This window comes from Fringilla coelebs, assembly GCF_963513975.1.
Source record: "Fringilla coelebs genome assembly, chromosome: 4".
Lineage (NCBI taxonomy): Eukaryota > Metazoa > Chordata > Aves > Passeriformes > Fringillidae > Fringilla > Fringilla coelebs.
Window position 1 is genome coordinate 61,364,392 of NC_140032.1, and position 18,264 is coordinate 61,382,655.

The following is an 18,264-nucleotide window of genomic DNA, read 5'->3' on the forward strand; positions in this document are numbered from 1 at the left end:
GTGCTGTGCTGCCAGTGAAAGCTGAAAAAGCATTTGGTATCTTTCAGGAGTTAAAACCCTTGTTTCTTCCAAAAGGTAGTCAATGATACTCTTTTCTTGGTGATGTACATCTGAATTGTTATTTGTTTTTGATTAATTGAAAGTAAACTATTTGTGGAGATGATAATAAAGGAATTCACCTGTAACTGTACTACCATTCTCATACAGTTCAAGAAATGGGATGGATTCAGAATAATTTCTCTGTGGAGGGATTACAAAGGGAAACCTGATATTCAGATTAGTTTCCTTGTTTTGGTTTTGCAGGGGTTTTATTATTACACTATGTCCTTTCTTTGCAGATTGTAAGGAAACAAAGCCATGTGTTCTGCATTGGGATTGCAGATCCTAAGTGGAATATTGGTGCAGTGTTACAGCCCTTTATCCAATGGTCCACAGACAGCATAAGGTCTAGAATGAAAACTTCGCAGTATTCATGGATTCATGCACCATTTATAGCACTTACCTGTCCACAGTTTTGGGATGAAAACTTTCATTGTCCTGAAGAAGTTTCCTCATTGTTAACATTTGGTTTGTGATGGTAAATAACCAATTCAATAGAAGTGACTGCATTTTACAGAGTGGAGAGGGCACTAAATATTTACTGATGATATTCTAATTGAACAAATTTGATGCTGCAAGTGACCCAGTGTCATGGGTTGTTTTTTTTCCCAGAACATCTGATGGTGGAAAGACAGTTGGTACCATTGAAGTCAATCTTGTGAAGATGGGAGAACTAGAGGAGGGGGAAACGGACCACATCACAGCAGAAACTCAGGATCAAAAGGTAGAAACTCAGTTTATTGCACGAAGTTAATTAGAATGATCAGTTGTAACAGATGTCTAAAATACCAATTACCGAACTGGGTTAAGAACTTAAAACAAAATTTCTGGAGTAAGTATTATGTACACTTACCTCCCTCAACAAAAAAAAACCAAACTCATGAAAAGGTACAGAGTAATATTCTAACCTGAGTTTCCTAAGCCCTTTCCTTCTTTAAGAAAAAAATAGCTTATTTTTATCTCAACTGAATACATTTGATCACTTCTGATAAAAACTGTCCTTAGAGATGCCATACATACAGCTTCTTTTTTCCTTGGATAGCTGCTCTGGTTTCTGCCCTTGAAGTCCCATTCATGTTTATTTTTATGTGCAATCTGTGCCCACAATACTGAAAAGCTGGGAAGAATGACAGACAGGCAAACCAAAGAAGAGGTAAATTCCCTTGCAAAGGAGCAGGTTCATCTGCATTTCATGGGAGCACACAATTTTTGCAGCCCTAATATGACTGCTTAACACTATGGTGTATTCTGTTCTTCCTGAATAAAAGGAAATATTGCTACAGGGAATGCAGTATTTTTTTTGTTTGGAAGTTACATATAAGACTATTTTTTGAGAAGAGGACATTATTTTCAGTATCTTTTCTGCTTAGCAAAATCAGTCTGCTTTTGTGTCAAATTCTGAGGGTAAAATCCCGCACTTTTTTTTCACCACTCATCTCAGAGGACTTCAATGCCTTTTTAAAACAGTAGATGAGTGTGACCAGTTCCAAAAAGCCAACAAATACTGTGAAATCTTTTTGATTTTGACCTGTAAAACTCGCACAATATAGGCAACATGAGCTGTTTTTTCAGTGTTCTTTTTTATTTTGCTTTTTGTCCACTGCAAAATGTGGAATGAGAGTCCTTGCAATTACTGGAGATGTAATTAATGAGCTCTGTCTGGCCTGGGGGACGCAGAAGGCTTAAACAGCATCTTTCTAGGGGTTTCTACTACTTGTAAAGAGAGACCAGGCTCATGAGCTCATGACTGATGTATTTTCTGTGGTCTTTAAAGGAGTTGCAAATCAGTTGCAACACAGTCTTGGTTTATATGTTGATAGTGAGGATGCAATTGTGAGAATGATGAGTCATTGAATTAATAAAAAATAAATAAGTTTTGAACTGGGTTTGCTCAGTTTTAGATAAACTACATGCAGGAATTTCTCATAGAAGAGGAAGGTGGTGATCAAATTAATTTTCAGATATCGCCTGGTAGAGAGTACAGCATGTGTTGCTCTCTGCCTTAAGTTCTCCACTGAGCTTCTAGGAACTGGGGAAGCCCTAGGAACAGAGCACGCTATGACGTTTAGAGACTTCCATTTGTTTTCTCAATGGGGGTAGGAGGAGCATTAAAAATATTACGCACAGGTGTACACTGATTGATTTTATCATGAAGTTTTTATACTTTATGCACTAATCTTTTCAAAGTAATATTCCAGTTTACTTGTACAACAAATTACTTCAATCACAAAATCTGAGCACGTTTTAAGGATATTTTTGTGCTTCCTACTATTCCCTTGTTTAAAAATTAATTGTTTTCTTACATTGTGCATGTGAAAACTGCTTTGCCTAAAGAAACCTCTTTGAATGCACAGAACTTGCCAAAAATTGTTTTAAACTAAAGTGCCTTATTCTTATAATAAAACTTATTAATCTAAACTATTACTATCTCAACATTTCTGCCATAATACTGGTAGGAAGCATTTCTGTTTTGTTATGGAACAGCTGATCATATTTTTTCATTTTCTTGGCTATAATTCTGATTGTGTTACAGTATCTTGGAACAGAAATATAAAGATAAAAATGTAAATTTATAGTAAGATTTTGGAAGTTTATATTATTATCAGTGAAGGTTTTCAGCCTACCTTTTATAAACTGCCATGGATTCATCTCAGACCCCTGAATGTGTCACATTTGTGGTTGTATTTCTTTTGCAGTGTGCATTGGTTCGTGAGTGTACAGCCACTGAAGGCATAAGTGGGAAAGACAACTTGCCTTCCTTAAACGCAGGTAAGAATTCCAGTATCTGTAAGTGACAGCTCTTGCAGCTCTACGTCTGGTCCTGAAGAAATCACACAGATTTGTGGCAGAGCTCATAAATGTCTTTTCAAATGCTGCACAGATGTTTTAAGTTCAATATTTCAGTGTTTTATACATATTTGATATTATCATTTTACTGAGAAATTTGAATAAATGTATGTCAATTACGCTTTCTGAAGCAGCGCTGAAATTTCCATCTCCCGCATCTTTACTGTTCAATGATTTTCAAGACTGTCAGTGACTTCCATGGGCATGGAATTAACATCATTAGTTTCTGTCATGTCATTGCTTGGCATTCTGTAAAATAATTATGCATTATTTGTAAGTGAATACCCAGGACAATCAATCTCTCCCATAACTGATGAAGTGACAGTTTCAGTTTGATCTGGAAACTATGTGTCCTAGAATGAAGGGAGCTGTTGGCAAGGCATTCTCAATTCTAGGTCAACTCGGGGCTTGAGTGCTTGGTGTTAAACTAGATCTTTTTTTCTTTCATTATGCTGAGAAATATCACATGCTGATATGCTGCGCCATAAAACTTTTATTAGCCCAAGTTTATGAATCTCCATTACTCTGCAGTAACAATGTCACAAATAAGTTACATGGGTCATCTAAAACCACAGCACTGTCAAGAGTTCTGTGCTTGCTATGTACAGTTGAGGAGGAATGTTACTGAACTTTTAAAACTTTTTAAAATCTTTACTGAAACTTTTTCATCTGACTTCTCTGATAGGGCAGACTTTTTGAATCAGTCTGAAGGAAGCACTAAAAACTGCCAAAAATTAAGTTCTTCCATATATGTAGGAATATTGTATTTTTTTCTGTGAGTGGTTGAGATTAGATCAGAATCAGAAAAAGTATGTTCTAGATAAATACCATTTATTTTCATCAATTCAAAGTGAGAAAGATGTTAATTGAGAATTTCTGAATCTACAGGAACTACATCTGGCACCAGAAATTCCTGAACTAGAAATAGCTGGAGGCAGGGAGGGTATCTTGTATCTCCAGGTATATATTTACGGCTTTTCTTGGACACAAGATACAGAGCCAGTAGAAGGATTTGGTCTAACCCAGTGCAGTTCTTTGATTGTGATTCTGTATGTCATCCAGATTACTGAGACTTGAAGAAATGACATTTCTATTCAGAGAACGACACTGATTCACAACGATTTTTTTTTCTATTTGTTGCCTCCGTTGTGTAGGTTTGATTGGGGTTTTTTGTTTTACTTCTTTGGTATAGAAAAATGCTGTAGGTTGTGAATGTATTTTGTTGGAACTTCCAAGGTAGATGTCGGTTTTAGGAATATCGAAGTCTAGATCAATTTGTCAAGAATATTTCCACGTGATTCTATAGTGTATTTAGACAGCATTTTCACATCTGTTATTGTCATATACAAACACAATATAAAACCAAAGCCCACCCAACACTACTAGGGTTTATGAAGTCAAACATACCATTAAGAGGTTTTTTTTTTTTTTTTTTGGTCATTTTTTGGGTTGTTAGGCTTTTTTTGAAGAACTGAGGGGAAAGAGGTGCATATGCAAGAAATGACAGCATGCAGGATATTGGAAAGAGTTTGCACTCACAGGAAGTTTTTTCTGATAAATAATTAGTCCTCAGTCTGTTTCCTGTATTTGTGACTTTCTCCTCTCATGCATCATCACCTCCACTTTCCTGCTGACACCAGGCACTGATTCCAGCTTTTGTCAGTCCTACTCTTTTTGTTGAATTCCTGATTTCTTTTCTTAGAAAAATTTTAGCTCTCCTTTTATTCTGTCAGCCTCTTTCCCCAACCCATGAGACTTCTTGCCCAGCATGACTCCATGACTAGGCTTCCTGTGGATTAAGGCTCTCTGGGTTGCCTGGAGACAGACTGGATTTCTGGTATGGATACCTGTGCAGAAGTGTCAGGAAACCTGATACATCAACAGTGCCTGCACTGCTTTCCCTGCTGTGTTCATACAGAGCTACCCCCAGAACAGTATGTTTTCCATATATATTAATATTTAGTACATATGTATGCTGTTGTAAAGCTTTCTGGTACTTTCTTGTTGTTTATCAGGCCTTCAAAATTACGAAACTGAAAAAAAACCTGCCTCTGTGAATCCTTAAGCTTGTAGGTATTAGAAGCGTGCTGGCATTCTTCTGAAATTTAAATCTCAGGATAGAGAACTCTCAGCCATCCAGTGAGTTATGAGATGCTTATTGAGTGAGTGGGAATAAGCAGTGTATTTCAGTGCCTTATCACTATTCCATCTATACCCCAAGAGATTGAATTTATGTCTCAAATTCAGTTATTTATTTATAATGCTGGAGAGTTTGCCAGTTGTTTACGTGTAAACAAATTGCATTCTAAATAAAAAAAGAGAATAAAAGTAATTGAAATTGAGCAAAATTAAGAAAGCTGTAATTATTATTCCTGGGGTAATACACATCATATTCCTATGCTACAAAGAAATATATAAACAGGAACACTGTTAGCAAATTAATATATGGCAGAGATATGCTTTGATCTATGTTCAATAGGGAATGAAAATAAAACCAGAGTATTCAATCTTTTATTATATTTTTATTGTACTTTCAGGGGAAGCAGTGTGAAGGATATTGCATGGAATAAAAAGCACAGGGGTCTTCATATTTAAAAATGAGAATGTCCAAAAATATGGATGGGTAAATATATGGCATTGGCTTTTAGGCTTGATGCTGTAGAGAAAAGCTTTAAAAACAGGATTTTCTCTTTTTTAACCACTGCAGTTCATGTGGATTTTGGGGTTTTTTTAATGCTTCTCATGATCACTGTCTAAATACAGGAAAGATTATCTTTATGAAACTTCCATTTATTTTAATCACTACTTTTTATAAGAAACAATTCTTGTCTTGCCCTTCTTATTGTACATGCCTTCTAGAATTTGGTTCTAGACAACTTGTTATAGTTAGAAATTAATTATTATTGCAATTGGAGGGGAAGATACTTCTGAGATTTTTATGGAGTTGCATATCTTCAGTAGTTCTGTTTATAAGGAAAACATCAAGTACTATGCAGCTTTTATTGGCAATCTTAAACTTTAGCAATACTGCATATTGGGATTATTTGGGAAAAATTCCCAGGCTTTTTTTGACTTTGTAAATGAAATTTTCTTCTTAAACCCATGGAGATATGATTTGACCATTTAAAAAAACTTAAAACACACTTGAGGTTATCCCCATCTGAAAATTCAGACCTGAATTAAAGACCTGAAAACTCAGCTAGTACCTGGAGAGGAGTTTAAGAATTCTAGCAACTTGGAATCAACACAACTTTGAATCCATATTTGCAGTGTTCTTTGTCCCTTGCTGCAGTTGTGATGGGTTTTCTGGGGTGTGTTTTTTCTTTGTGATGGTGGTAACAGGGGGGAGATGGGAGGAAGAGATTTTTCAGATACATATTTACATAAGGTTCTCACAGATTAATGTGTATTTTTCAGTGTAGTAGATTCTGAATGTGAATTTAAGGGCTGCTCTTGGAAAAAATCCCTTGATAAACTCCTTAGGATGTAGACATAAAAAGGTAAAATAAAGAATCTTTTGTGTCTGGGGCATCATCATTTAAAATGTGCAGGTATGTGCAGGTATGATCAGGGGGCACAACAGAAAAAAACAATACCAACCCAAAATTATTATCTGGTTTGGCTGTTTTCTGTTTAAGGCCAGACCTGAATTAGCCCTTAGTTTCCTGAGCTCTCCCTGACATTTGAAAATTTGGATTCCCTGCCTTGTTAATGGGAGATGATTGGTGCCATACATCAGCTTTGTGAATTGTCAGAAACTGTTGCTATTATTGATGAGACTGGTTTCGTTGATTGCAAGAATCTCAGCAGAAGAGAAGGATGGTAGGAAATATGCATTGCTGAATATTTTAACCAAGTGATGTAATAAAGCCTGAATACTTGGTGAAAGTTGATCATAGGCTCAGGACTTGGATATAGTTTTTTTCTGTAATTAAATCTGCATGGTGAGGATCCTAAACTCTAAAAGTGTGTGGAAAAATGTTTGACCTTTGAGATATTTCGGGTATTAGTAGTAAAGAAAAATTGCTCTTTTTAATATGTCAGAGAAATTAAGCATCTCTTTCATTTATTTCACAATGCTGAGTGAAAGTTTAGTTTTTGAAAGTAAAATCACTAAGAACTAAAGGCAAAATGGCTCTAAAAAGGCTTATAAAATGACTATAAAAAGGCAAGAAGCGTTTATACCGTACTGTAATTAAGAAATAGTTGGCTTCTGATTGTAAAGGTATAAATTATAACATCTGTATTGTCTCACCCTTCCCAAGAGATTGAAAATAGAATAAAAGTTTTTAAAACTCAGTTGCTCCATTTCTGGATCAGAAAAGGGCATAATCCAACAACAGTTTTTCATCAAAGACTACCAATGAAAGACATCTCAGTAGAACGATGGGAATATAGAGCAGTACAACCACTTAAACATTGCACCTTTCTTTGAGTTGCCAGCAATGGGTTTATTATCAGTATATTTAAATCTCTGGTCTTCTTTTAGGCCTTTCCTAAAGGATTTTTGTTAAAAATCCTGATTGCTTAGATAGACAAGACAGTTTGTGTACCTTTTATTTTTCATTCTCTCTAAATCAGACTACATAAACATTAATGGTGTCAGGGAGTTTTGAATTGAAATGTCTATTAGTAGCTGTCATTTTGACAGCAGCAGTTTCCCTGCAGCACACATGGGGAATGTATTCCTCTGAGTTATGGACCACTCAGTGGCTGATCAATGGAAGCCGGCTGGAAGGCAGCTTTTTCCAGAAGGCTTGACAGAAAGGTGGCAGTGGAGGATTTGGATGGCTGTTCAAACTCATTCCAAGTTAAGATGTTGTGGATATGTGTGTTAAATGGCAATCAATCATTTGTCTCCAGTAAACTTATAAAACTAGTGAAACAGAACTTTTTCTTCCTCAGCTTTTTCCCTTTTTGTTCTTTCTGGAAAATAAGAGCAGGGTAAAAAAAGAAAATAAAAAGTTGGAAGGTAGAGAGTAGATTATATGGCATCATTTTAAGATCTGAACAGAAATGTAGCCAACACATGAAAACTGTAAAATAAAAAATGTGATGGGTTTTAAACATAACCTTCCAAAATATAAAGAAATGTAATTTTCTTATGTCACGTTGTAATAGTGATCTGAAAACAGGGTATGTAACATATCGACAGGGCTGTTATATTTATTTCTATGTAGTGGCAGTGTCTTGACCATGTCAATGATCAAGGTAACTCGAATATGGTCAAAGGTCAAGTTTCCTTTAATGTAGAAGCACACCTTCTATTTGTGTTAATGATTTGTGTGTGCATGTCAAGGGGAAGATGCAGCTGTACTCAGAGTCCTGGGCAATTTATTGGAATTGTGAGTGATTCTAGCAGGTGGCAAGCTATGGTGGTGACTGTATTGAGTTCATTGTTCATTTGCGCTTTCTGTTTTTCCTAACTTCAGCTTAAATGTAAGAAAAGAGATTCTGATTTACATTCTCACTACTTTGAGGACCTTAATTCAAAGGTTACCTACTCTGCTGGTAAAATGTGATTTATTGATATACTAGTAATATTTTGTCCTCCAAATGCTGGTATAAAAATGAAATATAAATTAAATGTTTTTAATGATTCTAAAATTAATTTTGTAAGCAAGGGGGAAAATAATATAATAATTTTGCAGGTTATTGTCATAAATTTTCAGAGTTATATAATCACATTAAAGTAATGATATTATTTTTCCTCTTTGCAGTGTTGAGAAACCCAGTTTGTAAGTTATATAGATTCCCTACTTCTGACAACAAGTGGATGCGGATCCGAGAACAGATGGCTGAGACTACCCTCTCTTTCCATGTTCCTAAAGAGCTAATAAATCTGCACATAAAGGAGGATATGAGAAGGTAAGGAAGAAGCAGCAATATAAATTATATTTTTCTGACTTGGAATCATGCAAATGATGAGCTAAAAAATATTTATTTGAAGTATGAAATGGGCACTTTCTGGCTGCTAAGAATTTACTGTTGTAACTGAACAACAGAATTGATTGTTCAGTAGGACTCCAGTGACCTCATAAGTTCTGAGCAATGAACTGTGCTGAAGTGAGGTCATGACTTTAAATCTGTGAAGGCCACCATTTGGTTAACAATATCAATATTCTGGAACATTAACGTTTTATAAAGAATCAGGAAATGACAGGGGGCTGAGCAACATTGTGTTGTGTTTCGCCATGTGTCTGGATAGAATTAATAACATAGACAAACATTATAAAATGAAAAATGACAAGTTTATAGTGAATAAAGGAGCATTGAGATAAAAATGGCATTCCTCTAGCTAATCTAAATTAGTTGGCATAAGAAAAAGATACCAAAGTAATGTTTGTTTGAAACCTTAATGTTTGGCCTTGTAACTCAGAGAGATGTTTATGGCCTGGAGAAAAAGGAGACTAGGGAACACAGGTGTCCCAAAGGCCTTTGAATGTCCAATTTCCCACTGCAGTGATTAAAATGGCAGCCTGTCCTTGAATCCTTGTAAGCTGTGCTGATAAAATCTGGGGAAACACCTTTATTTTAAGTAGTCCAGGGCTACCCTGAAGACAATGCCTTCTTATTCCAGTGATAATGGATGATGTAGAAGATGTTGCCTCCCTCCTCATGAAAGTTACTTAACACATAGATGGGCATCTGGTCTTAAATGTAAGAGTAATGCTGTGACCTAGTGTTGTATCCCAAAGCCATCCTGTGCACTTTCAGGCAATTCCTCCCTGTTGTGGTTGTTTGTTCTGCAGTATGGAGCTTTTCTTTTTTTATTCACCCCATCTGTTGCTTTTGTGTGATGTTTATATGCCAATAGAACAGCATGTGGGAGACTGGAATCTTGATTTTAATAAAGTCAGTGGACTGATACATACTTATGCATGGTGATGATGGGTTATAAAAATTCCTATGAATTGTTATAATAGTTTATTTTATTCATTTAGTACTGTGTTTAGGCATTTATGGTCTCATCTTGTTTGAGAATACTTATGTGCAAGGTTTTTTTAGTAAGAAATAAAAATAGATTATGCTGAGTCTCACAGTTCATGCACTTCCCATATTTTCATTTGCCCCATGGGTAAATGCCTTTTAAATGTTAGAGGATTACTTCAACCACTTTTACTACTACTGCATTATTCTCTCCAAAGGCATAATGCAAGTAATAGCCCTTGTTGTTATATCATTATAGAATTCATCTCCCTGGATACACTCATAGTAAAAATTCACCATGGTGGGGTTTTCTCTTCACCAAAATAAAGATCTGAGAAAGAAACAGAAGTAAAAGTTGCACAAAGATTGAGATAAATGCCTCTGATTTCCCTGACTGCCATTGTGGTTGAGCTGTTCAAGCCTAGTTGAACAGCTGTGAAAGAAAGAGAGACAAAGTGATTGATGCAGTCTGAAGGAGGAGATACGACTAACCAAAAGGAGCAACAACATGTAGAATAGTAGCAGATGGTGGGAATAGGGGCATCTGTGTGGGTTGGAACTTCACCTTTGTCTGGGCTTTCTTTTTAAACTAATTGAGAAGATGTGTGTTCTTGTGGAGTCCTTACACTTGTAATCTAGTAAAATGTGTGAGGAGGATGCTACTGTATTAGGTGTTGAACTTACACAAAACATATACTGCACCGTCTTCAGGCTATTCCCTTCTAAAGTATTCTTCTCTGTGTCTTTTTCCCTCTGTTAGTATAAAAGGATAAATATTTTTGTCTCAGAAGTCACTTATCATACTCAGCCTGTTTCTTTTTTTTTTTCCTTTTTTTATTGTGGCTTCAATATAGTCAGGTCTGAAGCAATTACCTATAAAAATATGCAAGTGAGTGTTAATGCTATTCAGTATTCATTATAAATTGTAGTTTAAATTCCCTTTTCTCACAGCTCTTAAGAGTGATTATCTCTTGATAAAACTTCAGTGTTCATTGTTTAACCAAACCCTTTCATTTACCAACATGATGCTTTGAAATATGTAACCTCTAAGGGTATTTAACTTTGAGTTTCAGCATGAAATAATGTTTTAAAAGAAATGCATGAATTGAAGACTTTTATCCTTCAAGCCTCCCTGGAAGAAATTTTATTTTTTTATTAGGAGCTATATGGTGATTTTTATTGTTGTAGTAAAGGTCATACAGTCGACTTTGCTTGTTTTTATTACAAAATTATTTCTGTTTTCTCTTTGAGGTATTCTATTGAGTCCTTTCTGCTGTTTTTAATATTTCTTTACACAAATCTGGTCCAGATATTTAACATGTGTCATGCAAGATTAGCTAAGTCGTTGTTTGAACCTAATGATTATAAAAAAGTCTTAGCTTACAATAATTTTTCAGAAAGTTGATTGACCTATATAATTGAAGCTTGCAGTTGTAGATGCAACCAGTGTAACTGGGTCAGCACAGCAAGAGGAAAGGCTGAAAGGAAATTCCGCCTATACTTGAATTTGGCTCATCACAACTCATAAGCAAATTTGAAATATAAATTACTGAACTTAAACCCCCTCTCCAGAGTACAAAGCAAGCTTTCTCCTGCATCAGAAATTACTGTCCTATCCCATCAACACTAGGCTTTTTTCTAAATGCAAATCTATGCAGTCTGTATTTTATTTCTTTCATGAAACATTTTGAACAAATGACAACTTTCAGACTGTCTGAAAAATATGGGGTTTTTTTAACTTTCTCTTACTACTCAACTTCTGTTGAGAAATGGAGCCCCAGTCATTGATGCCGTGTATTGGGAGTAGGCTTTGGGTTTTTTTGGACATTTGGATGTTGGTATTTACTTGACTTGTTTTTGAGCAGTGGCCTTGTGAAAGTGTTATATTGATAAGAGGTGATAGCATTTAATGAAAGTGATTTTGGGTAAACTTATAATGACTTTTGAAGATATTTGAACCAACCATATTCAGAGAGGCACTGTTACTATGCTTATCCAGTCAATGATTTTCACAAGATTGTTTCTTGTAAGTACCTCATTTTCAACACTTCAAAAGTTCCCAAACCTGTCAGTAAAATGTAGCTCAGATGCATAAAATGCAGTATTTACCTCACTGTGCATCAAAAAGGATATGAAACTTTTCTCTTCTTACTGCTCATCGGTTACTGCATAAAGGAATATGAGTATATGGACATAAGTGTAGCTTGACTTTTGTAAACAGTGTTTACAAAACACTGTTTACAAAACACTGTCCTCATGAATCAAGATCAGTTTTAAACCCCATTAATTTATAAACAAAAGGATAAAATATTATATGAATGAACATAATTTTCACTCCTCTTGATTTCACTGTTCACAACCAATTTTAGAAGATATGGCCTCTGTGAAAGCCTAAGATGGGCTATCATAGGTGACTTAGGTAAATTTTTCTGGATTTTACTTTGATTTTGGATGTTTGAAGTTGTACTGCACTGGAATGGAGTGACATCACTCGATTTTTTTGTGACAGTTACCTCTACATAACGTTACCTTGAATTCAGCAGTGCTGTGTGGCAGCAGTTCTCTGGCCACAGAGAGCAATACATAACTTTCCCAGGCATTCTCCTGGGAAAGGCCTGAGAAGATCTGAGAAAAGAATGATAAACAGTTCTTATCTTCACTTGCTGCACCTGTTGTTGTGAACATGTGGAATGTGTTATGGAGATTTGCTTACCAAAGGGTGATTTCGTAATTAGCCAGTGGTGAATCATGGAGTCAGTGCTAATTTTTACCCAGCTGGAGGCCTGTGACGACAGTGCTGAATCTCTAATATGATAACTTACATTCTGTATTGTCCTCTCAGAGAAGGCTTTTTTTTTTGCAAGATCCACACAGGTTTTAAGACTCCAGGGAAGTCATTCATTACCGATTAGCAAAGGCTGCTAAGATTCCCAGATGTTATATTTCTGCACAGCATGCCCTAAGGAAGTCCATATTGATCAAATTAGAGCCTCCCACAACATAGTGAAAGAATGCAAAATTGAAGTGAAAAATGTTGTCACTTCCTGTCATTTAAGGCATTAGGGTGACTGAAAAAGCTTTACACAGTTTTATGATGTAAGGTGTGACACAAGCAACAAGATGTTGCTTGTGTCATAGAGATCCTCACTCTGTATTTGGAATTATGCATTCTGATTAATAAATTGCAGGGAAAAAGGAAAACAGAAACCCAGAAAATATTTGAATGGTTGAGTAATTGTCCAATTAATAATGTGATCAATCTTGCCACATATATGACTCCAAGCTGAAAGAAGGAAATAAAGTTTTAAATGTAAACTGTGAAAATAAAATGATTTTGCTGTTATCATGCAATTGAAGCAATATTGTCTAAAGCTAATTCCACTGTATTTTGGTGAAGCAATCAAAATTGAAAAATAACCAAACAAAAAAACGCTAAAACAATTCTAGACACTACTGCTAATTACTAAAATACAATTTAGCATAAAAGTGTAAATTCCACAGATGTCATTCTAAGTATTACTGAATTCAAGACTCTGCAATTGACTGATGCAGGAGAATGAACTTCTGCTATTACATGCAAATCATACAATTAAGTCCAAATGATCATGCTCTTTGAAGATATTGAGGTTTTGAAAGATAAACCATAGTAATAAAATATTCAAGGAAGGGATAGAGTTCAGTAGGGAAAGAATTAAAGGCAGGAATGGAAGCAAGATGGCCTTGAAGTAGGAAGGGAGAAATTAGTTAAATTTAGCTTATATATTATCTACACTTTTACACTATAATAAAAAGTGTAGTGGATAGAAATTAAAAAGGAACTTAAAATTTTCATCTCTTAGGAGCCATACAAAATCTTATAAGGGCTTTGCAAGCCCCAGTCTATTCTCCTCACATGTATAGGAAAAGAGGCTTTGAAATATTTTTAAATGTATTTGTTGCCTTTTTTGGGGTGGATAGTTTGTTCATGTGGTTCTGGTAGGATTTCTTTTGTCTCTTTTTTCTCCTTTGTTTTCTCCTTTACTGTTTGTTTGTTGTTTCTAAATAAGTGTTCAGGGCATGCAAAGGGAAGCACAACCTACATTGAAGTTCTTAGTTGCTCGTCAGGTCGGGCTTACCAAAACTTGGAATAATTTTGGGAAATTCTGTAAGAAGACAAAATTGGCAACTGTTTTCAAGAGAGTCTAAAATGAAATTATTAGTAGAGCAAGAAAAACATGCCTTTTTTCCTTTTTTTTTCTTTTTTTTTTTCCTTTCTTTTTTTTTTTTTTTCTCTTATTGACTCCTCTGTAATAAGTATTTGCCTGGTTTGGAAACAATAGAGTGAAAAAGCTGTGAGTATTATATTTCTGGAGGGAATGTTATATTGTTTGTCTGGAGTTTATTGCCTATATATCACAGAAGCATATCTTGTAGCCAAGAAAAATGAGAGTAATTTTATCTGATTCTGTTCTTTAAAAAAAAAAAAAAAGATTAAGTGCTTATCCATACATTTTAAAGTGAACTTTGCTAGGAAGAATAATTCCTGTGCTCCTTTCCTTAGAAAGAAGCTTCTAAACTTCCTTTATGTATGAATGATTGAGTCATATCCCAAAGCTAATGGTGTATATTTACTCCAAAGCTCCTGATTGATAAATATTCAGAATTTTTATGCTGTTATAATATTGCAGAAGTTTTGCACATACAATCTGCAGAAATGTCGCCTCTTGTTTTGAATCCTGCTAAACTCTTTTCTTCTGATGTTTTGCGAAAGTAGATTTCAGAAGCTAATTTTGCTTGGTGGAGGCCAAAATCACTTTATTTTCTATGTTTTGAATTTGTTGTGTTTGCTTCACTAGGAAGCATATAATTAGATTTTTGGAGCTGTATGTATAAAAATTGCTATTTGGTCTTCATACAACATTTTCAGTTTATGTGCTTTTATCATATATTCTCTTAATTATCTCCTCTTCTTTTAATTACACTGATCTTTTCGACTTCATCTTTCAATTTGTCAGGATTTGTGTCCATAATGATGCAAGTGGCTATTTTGGCTGTTTTCTTTTCCAAGACAGAGGAATCACACCCAAGAAAGTTCTTGAGGGATTGCCCCCTTTTCACTCCTCTTGCTCCTCTTAACATCTTGCTGATGTTTTGCATTATTTTAGTCGGAATTTCGGAGACAGGTAACTTGAGACTCCGTCTTCATGCAGCAACAGCCAGCTTGATTGAGATCTCACTTCCTTATATACATAGGGAGCCCATGAGGTTAATCCTCCTTGGCTGAGCCAGTTACCTCCCAGATAACCAGACAATAGCAGCCTGATAACGGCCTGGGCCCGCCCTTACTGGTTGAATTCCATATTAAGGTAATTATATCATCAGTCATGTATTTCAGTTATACAGTTGGAATTATTTATACTGCGAGCCCTACCTGCCCAGGCCAGCAGGTAGGGCTCACAGTACTTTGATTTATTGTCACTGACCACAGGCTTTCACTGTGCAGTCTGCAATGGTGTCTGGACTGTTGGTGGCTCTGAACTTGTAGAAACAAGTTCATTAGAAACATGAGATCAATATTGGGACCTCCTTTAAATGATTTTGTAACATGATTCTTACCACTCATTCAAAGTACTCCTTACAGAAATCAGAGGGTTGTATTTTAGCACTGAATATGCTTCCTTCAGAATTCTAAGCTGTTGTATCTAAAGCAATGAGCAAGTCTTTTTCTGTTACTGTTGTCATTAAAGTGCATGGCACAAAGCAGGAGCTGTTTAAGTAGAAATTACCAACATGAATCATGCAGGAAATTCATTGTGCCTCTTTCAGGTACTTATAGTGGTTTACTACTCATGCATCTAAGGTGTTCTCAAAAATAAAATTGCATGAGTTGGTAAATCAAAACAAATTGGGTTCTCAGCCATTTCTTGATAATGGACTTCTTGGAACATAATTGGGCTACCAAAGGAAAGAATGCGTGTGATAATCAAAATACACCTAAAACAGATTTAGAATTACCTATTTAAGGTGGAGAAAGAGGAATGGGGTGGACTGTTCACATGCACGTTCTGGTTAGATGCAAACGGGTGAAGAATATGCCAAGGCCACCAAGGAATGTACCTGATTAGTGAAGGCAGGAAACAGTGGAAGCTCAGACATGTTCTTGGGTGGAGTTTGCATTGGAGAGTGACAGAAAAGACTATCCAGGAGGTAGTTTGAGGAGTTGAACAGCAAGCCAAAGACAAACAACTCTAGACAAGGCTTGGATTTTGTTCTGTAAGATGAGCTTAAGTTGATGCAGAGCACAAGATCTGTCACAGTGATGAGAGCAATTACCTGGAAAAGACTTTGAAAGAAGATTTGGAGTCGGGGGATGATAAATAAATGTTAACAACACAGAGTTTGCTGTAAGCTTTCTGTTCAGTTGACAAGCTATTCAAAGTTCCATGGATGCATTGAAAAGTTGGATCAGTAATTTATTTGCCCTCTGTAGAACCAATATCTATTATAAAGATTAATTTTTTTATAGCACAAATGTTGTTTGAGACACAATTACTGGTTGAAGTGTGTTTTTAAAGTTATTCAATGTAATAAGTAACATAAAAGTATTAAAATTTTATTAAAAATTTCAAAACTCGTATTAGTATGAACTATAAGCTTTCAAAAATGAAAAATATTATGGTTTTTCCACTCTGTTTACTTTTAGCAAAGCCCTTTCATTTAATAATAATATAGCTTGATACTATGGAGTATTGTTGATGGAGTTCAGATATAGAAAAGACAACTATTTTTTCATCCAAAACTCAGAATTGTATTGAGTCAACAACAGCAGTGACAAACTGTAAAAAAACCACAAGACATAATTTAAATCCTCTCTCTTCTACAATTGCATTAGAAAAAGAAATAAAGTGAGGCTATGAGGCTATTTTCTGAGGAAGTGTCTGTCATATAATCCTCTTTTCTAATGGTTTTCATTTTGCTGTATTTTAAAATGAAAATAAAGTCAGAAAATGTAGCCTTTAAAGTTTCCATGCTGCAAATGCTCTAGATTGCTCTAGCACTGTACTCTTACTTTAAGCATTGTTGATGTGTCTTTTTTTGCAACATATTGAAGACTCAATTTTTACTTCAGTGATTTGTACATGTTTCTGAGAAGAAACAAATACCAACCTTGTCACCAGTAATGGGGGCAGGATTTGATATTTCTTGAAAACCTATTAAAATTAATATTGAGGGATTTGAGCTTCCCCTTCCTGTTGTTATTGGTGTCAGTGGAGTTAACTCATAGCCAGCTTTTTAAACAAGTTTTTGGGTTTGGTTGGATCTTTTAGTCTGAGATAAAAGTTTTCTTTCTTGCTGTTGTTTAACTTCAGTTTGAGACCAACAGCTCCAGGCCTGAGTTTAGACAGAGGCAGGGATATAGTTCTTGGATAGAATACTGTAATCCTATGCAGAAGGAGTAGTAAAGTTTTGGAAGCCAGCCAGGTCCAAACATTGTTGCTAAACTATAAAATCAGACACCATAAATATTAAGGGCCAAAATATTATTACTGCACATAAACAAAATTGTGTACCCTGACAAATTTTACTCACTTTTCTGAGAAGGAAGCCCTAAGATTTTAATTGAAAGGGACACCTCATTTTATGCTGCTAAAACCTGGCAATGAAAATGGTCACTGAGAATGTTAGGTTTATCTGTTCATATCCCTTCATGGCAGGTTGTTTTTATGCTACAACATTGCCAGTTTGTACTGTTGGAGGAAAGTTAAAGGAGCTTTAGGAGCAATTAAGTGGCAAAAAGTAATAATATCATTAACATAAACTGTCAACAAGTTCATGTTGTAATCTTTGTTTCCATGTTGACATTTTCAAGAATGTGTATAAATAAAATGCATTAATTCCACTTCCAGTGCAATCTGTTTGGTTTTGATTGTCATCTACACCAGGAGCAGAGTTATGCCTATGGAGCTTATTCTGACACTGTTCACACTAATGCAAAACTAATAATGATGAGGAAACATCACCAGTGTGTTGCTGTTCTGTTTAAGAAGTAATTTTAAGACTTTTTGTCTCATGGTCAGATCCGCTACTCACATAAGTGAATTCTGTGTTCCTCTGCTGCAGGCTCACTGGTCTTTTCCTGCCTCTTTCCACCTCTTCTCCCCCATTTTTTCTTTTTCTTACGTAATTTTTCTGTATGCAAGAGCTGTCCTCTGGAAGACTTTTTGGAGACTTCCAGGAATTGCAGTGAAACACTCTTCTTCATGCTCCAAATGATGAAAACTGGTTGTGTTGTAAACATTTTCTCCTGCAAAATTCCAGATGTTTGAAGACTGACTCAAGATCTTTTATTTTCCTTAAAAGATCTTTTCTTTTCCTTAAAAGATCTTTTATTTTCCTTAAAAGTCCCAC

General features: G+C 35.4%; 1 protein-coding gene across 2 annotated transcripts in view; it reads left to right on the top strand.

Moving 5' to 3' along the window:
• INPP4B (inositol polyphosphate-4-phosphatase type II B) overlaps window positions 1-18,264 on the top strand; it is a 184,877-nt gene that overhangs the window by 78,429 nt on the left and 88,184 nt on the right. For both annotated transcript variants that reach the window (XM_084203766.1, XM_084203767.1), the window contains exons 7-9: window positions 712-823; window positions 2,796-2,868; window positions 8,667-8,814. In XM_084203766.1, coding sequence (XP_084059892.1) covers window positions 712-823; window positions 2,796-2,868; window positions 8,667-8,814 — 333 coding nt within the window. The remainder of the gene's footprint in view (window positions 1-711; window positions 824-2,795; window positions 2,869-8,666; window positions 8,815-18,264) is intronic.